We start from the raw sequence: 6334 nt of genomic DNA, 5'->3' as shown, positions 1-6334 counted from the left end.
TAAGTCGTAACAATAGACAGAAGTAGTGGCCTGGGTGCCCTGCACACACAAACCTCTGCAGAGTGTCACCACATCCCTTCCACGATCTGCCACAACACACAGGCAGAACTGACGGCTCCTGTCAGGCCTCTCCATAACATCTGCCCAGTGCCTAGCACAGGCAGCCCTGTAAATATTTCTTCACTGTCTGAGCTGAATGCTCACATAAAGGTGGAATTATCTTGTTCTTGCCTTCTTCAAGCTGTCAAACCCAGCACATCACTGACTGCAAGAGAAGGCAGACTGAGCCAGCAGCGGGTGGGAATCTTTTATTATCAGTCCTGCTGTGTTGGTAGCAACTTAGCAACTGGAACCCACATATGCAAAAATACTGAGTTTTCACAGTGAAAAACCAGACAGTATAAAATATTCCAGTATTGTGTCTTAGAACCATTATTTCAATAAGACCCTTGTTTCAAAGGCAACATGCTTATTCTTTTATTTGCTTTCTATTCTTGACCCCTCCCCCCCCAAAAAAAAAACAACTGTTGACACAGTAACCCTCCTTACCCCCACATGTTGGGGGGAGAGAAGCACTACATGAAATCCCCTCGTGATTTCCAAAGGTTTACAGAAGAACATTCTCCCAGTGGTGTCAAGGGCCAAGATGACACGGGTCACGGTGACAGTGGTTCTGCTGTGCCACACACCGCAGACAACTGTGGTGCTACTGAACTCTGGTGAGAGGCTGTGTCTCCCGGATGAGCCACCGAAGAGCTTCATGCCTGCCTTGCCTCTCCAGTTCTGCTCCAATTACTTCCCTGCACTTCTGATGGTAGTCGTTCACCCAGTTACACTAGAGAAAGGGAGGGGATATGACATTCAGCATAAACACAGAAGAGTTGGTGCCATTACAAGTTATGTTCAACCAAAGGCCCTTTGTAGGCCTTTGTGCTTTTTGGGTCTGAGCTGTTAGTCTGGGATAGGATCCTCTCCCAAGGAGACAGACCTCTTGTACATGGAAGTGACTTGCAAATTTCATGAGGCTAGAACTGAAGCAATTCATTCCAGACTTTCAGAGAAGCCAAGGTTCAGTTCAGCTGACCAGTATTTAAAGTTTCTGCAAATCACCACTTCCCAAAAGTCAGAATAGCTACCTTGGCACAGTCTAGTAAATAACTTTGCAAATTTGTAACAGAACAATGCAGTCCTGATAAGCTGCTCTATTATCTGAACAGGTAACCTTACAGCAGATCTTGGTACTCTTCACAGTCCCATTCAGAAAGAGGAAATGCAAATGGGATAATTCAGAAAAGGAGGATGGGTTGAGACAAAATGAAGAGTATGATAGAAAAACAGGATGAAATACACCACAATGAAGGTACTGGGAGATCTAAACAGGAAGTTAGTGTATGAAGCTATTCAGAAAATAAATGCTGCTGAGCAGGTATCACTGATGCCTGGAGTCCATCTGTACTGCAGAACGTGTTGTGGCTTGAATAGGATTGGTCACGAGTAGATACAGCCAATATGAAGCAACAGTCACTAGTATAAGTCTCTGGGGAGGCAGCATGATAGTCTGACAGGAGCAAATTAAGGCAGGAGTAAGAAAAGAGAAAATAGTGGCAAGCCCTGGAGTGCCCCATCGCTGGAGGTTTTTAAGGCCAGGTTGGATGAGGTTTTTGTGCAACCTGGTCTAGTGGTAGGGTTCCCTGCTCATGGCAGGGGGGTTAGAACTTGATGATCTTTAAGGTCCCTTCCAACCTTAATGATTCTATGAAATACCACATACTCACTACCTTCATCTTAGAATAACTTAGATTGGAAGGACCTCTGGAAAGCTCATTTTAGTCTACCCTCTCACTGAAAGCTGGATCAAATTTAAAATTAAGTCAGATTGTTAAGAACTGCCAGATCTAAGAACAGAGGCCAGTGCTTCTAGTAAGCAGAACAGGACAAGCTGGTTCTAGTGCAAAGAAGGCAATGCAAACCTACTGTTTCACTTACCTCTTTTTCTGTCAGCAAATTAACATCAATCATTTTCATCTGGATTGGAACCAGGGTTAAGGGTTCAAAAGTCAGGCTCCCTCTGTTTTTGAAATTGTACTGCAGCAGAGAGACAAATGGGGTTGCAAAGTTTTAGAAACAGCTCTAGCCAGACCACACTCCTTGGTTCATGTCTTCGCTACAGAACAACTCATGTAACATTCAGATGAGAGGGCAGCAATTCACAGTAACATATTTCTTACAGCCCAAGCAAAGAATCTCAATATAAACCTCATTTATTTCAGCAGTCACTCTTTAAAGGCCATGTCCCAGGTCACAACTATACAGGACTCAGCTAAATGACTATACAGTAATTTTCACTTCAGCATTTCTGAAAGCAAAGCCCAGACAGGCTGGCAATTATAATGTTAAAATCTGTCTGTACTTTTGTTTCTATTGCCATTGAGGATTCTCTATCAGAGAAGAAAATCCCAACTTGAGAACATTAACCAGTTTTACAGTAGCAATTCCCAAGGGGCTGAATAAAGATGCTTCTGGTCTTTGACATCCTGACAGAAAACATTTTAAAACTCTCACATACACATTTCAATCTATGGAAACTCTGCAGAAGCAGAACTGTCTTGTGTGCCCCCATTAGCAAGGGATACTTAGAATCAGTCTTCACCAAAGCAGGGTTTTGGACACAAGAAGCCTTGAATAGGATTCAACTGTCTGCAGTACAGTCCCACCTCAAGTTGCAGTAGTTAAAGTTTTATAACCAGTGAGTCATGGAGAAAGGTGCATCCTGAGTAGGTCATTCACCTTGGTTTCAGCAGGGATCACAAGGACCACGTTTTCTATTCGGATCCCAAAGGACCCATCTTCGTAATAACCAGGCTCTGCAGAAACAGACAGTAATTAACTAAAGCACATAGCTGTACTGTGCAAATACTTATACCCTATGGCCAAACTTCCCTTCCATGGCTTTTAGTCCACTGAAGTCACTAAGCTATCTTGGCATCAGGCATCCATAGAGGCAAACAAATTTCTGACTCTACTTAATCTGCACAGAAGCTCCGAGCAAGGTGACAGCAAAAGTTTTCTAAGAGAAGAGAAACAAGGCAGCCCTTGAGCTCAGAGTCTTCTTCCAAACCAAGTGAAAGCACAGAGTACATGTGTTTCAAATACTAAAAAATCTGAAAATATTAATGTCTTTATGAAAGGCAGGTGGGTAACACCTTCCTCCAAAACACTCATTTTACACTGTTCCCCTGACTCTCTGAGAGGACTTTGCAGCCCTGAAGGAACACAAGTCTCTCAGCAAACCCCAGCAGGCTGTTAATTTACTACAGGAAGAATAAGGAATATAAAGATTTAACAGCTGCCTCAAATAGCCCACAGCAAAGACAGGATTAGCTCCTGAAAGCCTGGTGTCCACCCTGTACTGTAGCCAGCTCTTCCACTGCAGAACAGGAGGCAGCAAGCCAAGGCTGGGCTGGGTCAGCAGCACAGCTCTGCTGAGGTTTGCCCTGTGGAGAGCAGGAAGCAGGCCCACAGCACCCGACTGCAACTATGCTTTAAGAAAGGTGAAAGAGTTAAAATCTGAGGGTCTTTACCTAGAAAGCTTTAATGACAATTAAAATAACAAATTGAGGAGGCAGGACTAAGAGCTTTGATCCCACCTTTCATTTATACCATTGTCAGATTTATTCCCACTACATCTTAAAAGAGCTTGATCTCTCCCTCCCCCAGCAACCAGAGAGAATCACCAATGCTTAATACCGTCAGACACGATCATGCCAGCCTCCAAGGGCTCATCTGCAAAGGTTTTGTAGCTAATGCCACAAGGACCCTCATGTACATTTAGGAAAGAGCCAACTCCATGTCCTGTCCCATGCAGGTAATCCAAACCACAATCCCACAAGGCAGAGCGGGCAAAGGAATCTAGAAGATGACCTGCAGGCCAAGGGGAAGAGACAATATGGAGAGAGAATTTGATCAAGCCATGGTCCCTCAGAGACGCTGATAATCACACTGAAGGCTCAAACATGGAAAACATGCAAAAAAACCCCAAACAAACAAAACCACCATCACTCCCTCAAAACTTCAAGCCTTCTCAAGTGCAGAGCCCCTGCCTGTCTCTCCCCTCCTCTCCTGTTAGCTCTTCAGATGATGGTCTATAACATAAACATTGCGCTGCTGCTTGCTCCACTGGAGTCTTCAGGAAATAATCTAGTAGTCAAATTTCCTACAGAGAATTCAGTACCTTTCTTAAAGGTAGCTGCACTACTTGAACTCAAAGTAGAAGATCTGCCAGTTGTATTCGATGAACTAATCAGCCAGACTTCTTGCCTGGATGGCCAGTTATTTCCAACTGCTTCAGCTAGAATGCAAAGAATTACTGTTGCCTGCATGTGAACACCAAGCCCGTATGTCCAAGCTCAGACACAATCCAATTTCAGTCGGGATTTCTCCTACCACTACACAGCTGCTTATTCCTCACCTACCCGAGAATGCAAACTGCAGAAAACTCTAAAAAGATGCATCTTTGGATTAGGTGTCTGACCACAGAAAAAACAGCTCTGCAACAAATTCACCAGGGGTGAATATATGTCACAGCTTCTCCTGCACAAAATCAAAACAGCTCCTTTGTGTGTCATTTTCCCCATGCTGCTCACTGGAAAAAAGAAAAAAAAGATTCCACATTAACTGGAAGAGAATTAGTCAGTCCTTTTGAAGATGGAAAATGACCTCTTGCTTTGCTTGGGCTATGGATAAAGCATAAAGACAACCTCCAAGCACAGAAAGGCCACAGATGTGTTAAGCGTGCCATCTGAGGAAAGTCACTGTCACCCTAGAACCAGAGCACTCTGAACACCCTTCAGACCTCCCCCCTCAGATTTTTCAGCACTGGTTGATGCTGAGAGAGAAGGCATCAGAAATCCAAAATCCAAAATGTTGTGATGGAAACAGCCAACATTTGCCTAACACATCTGGATCTGTCAACCATAATGTTGCCCTTAGACCACTTATCAGTCTTTAGAGGTCACTGCTGTGGTCAAAACACTGCAGCTCACCAACCTACCTTTGGTTCCATTTGGGAAGATGGCTGCACTCACAGCTATATGTCCCTTCAGGACATAGGTGAAGCATTCCTGTCAAAGAAATGTGTGCCATAAGTAAACAGGGACTTTGTCTTTCCCAGGAATGGAAAGAAAGACTGCATCTGGTAGCAAATTGCTGAGGATCTGGAAATACTTGCTTATGCTCTCCTATGGGTGGCAATGCCAAAGCAAACCATAAGCAGAACAAGTTTAAATTGCTCTGATGATCCTTCTCCGCTAATTATGGAGAATGCATCACAAGTGCAGACTGCAGGTTTAGCAGCAAGATTCACCTGCCCTACATGACTGATTTTCTTTGTGGCTGTAGTTTGACTTCCTGAGCATAGCCTACAGCATATTTCCATCAATGAGTGAAGTATAATGATTAAATTAGTTTTAATTAAAGGAGCGATTTAAAACACACAAAATTATATTGCTGAATTTCCAACAGAGAGCTTCTTGGAGAGGTTTGAGACTGATTTTTTATATGGTACACTAGACACAAACCACAATTGCAGCCTTGCACTAGGCACTGAGCTTTGCACTAAATTAAACCCCTCTAACTGCCATGTTGGACAAGCCAGTAATGCTTACTTACCCTCAGCCTGCTATTTTTCTTATTTCTTAGAGAAGACATGTCACTTTGCAGATGAGAGGAGGGCATTTTAAGATAGGAAGGTGTCATTCTCTGAATCATTTAGTTTATATTTGGAAGTCTGACAGCCTCCTTTTCAGTCTTCATCAAGATGCTGTCACAATATTAAATAAGCTATACCTGATAAAGCACTTCGACTCTACAGCAATAGGGCACATTACTCATTTGTTTAAGTATCTCTGATAATGAGGGTCAGATCACAAACCACACTGAGATGCCAACTTACCTTTTCATAGGCTGACGGTGTCCCAAAATGCATTGTCCTGGTGACATCTGTTGTACCATCTCTTCCAGAGGCAAACAAAGATGCAGGAAGCAAATGCATGGGGGGGGGGGAAAGAAAGATCAAAGTAAGAATGCGCAGAAAGTACAGTCAGACTGCAGCAAATCAACCAAACTCCTAACTGGGTAAAGTCACCTGCTCCATGATACACAAGACTGATGATGTAACAGCTCCTAATCTCAAACATTCCTGAATACACATGTCCCAGATGTAGCAATAATGATTTACAATTCAAAATGTTATCTTTCATCCCTAAGAATCCCAAAGCCCTTTGCAAATTAGAATCTAAACTGCTCATAAAAATGATGTTAATTTGAGTTTTAGCAA

At 43.2% G+C, this 6334-nt stretch overlaps 1 protein-coding gene across 5 annotated transcripts in view; it reads right to left on the bottom strand.

The window, feature by feature from the left end:
• Positions 1 to 293: 293 nt before the first annotated feature.
• XPNPEP1 (X-prolyl aminopeptidase 1) overlaps positions 294 to 6334 on the bottom strand; it is a 42345-nt gene continuing 36304 nt past the window's right edge. For all 5 annotated transcript variants that reach the window (XM_051619918.1, XM_051619916.1, XM_051619919.1 and 2 more), the window contains 6 exons: positions 5951 to 6011; positions 5051 to 5120; positions 3748 to 3921; positions 2788 to 2864; positions 1987 to 2085; positions 294 to 835 (listed from right to left, as the gene is read on the bottom strand). In XM_051619918.1, the coding sequence (XP_051475878.1) occupies positions 707 to 835; positions 1987 to 2085; positions 2788 to 2864; positions 3748 to 3921; positions 5051 to 5120; positions 5951 to 6011 (610 nt within the window). In that variant the 3' untranslated portion in view covers positions 294 to 706. The remainder of the gene's footprint in view (positions 836 to 1986; positions 2086 to 2787; positions 2865 to 3747; positions 3922 to 5050; positions 5121 to 5950; positions 6012 to 6334) is intronic.

The sequence above is a fragment of the Apus apus genome, chromosome 4 (assembly GCF_020740795.1).
Source record: "Apus apus isolate bApuApu2 chromosome 4, bApuApu2.pri.cur, whole genome shotgun sequence".
NCBI classification, from domain to species: domain Eukaryota; kingdom Metazoa; phylum Chordata; class Aves; order Apodiformes; family Apodidae; genus Apus; species Apus apus.
The sequence above is the reverse complement of the archived record's forward strand: the minus strand, read 5'-3'. Positions and strand labels throughout refer to the sequence as shown.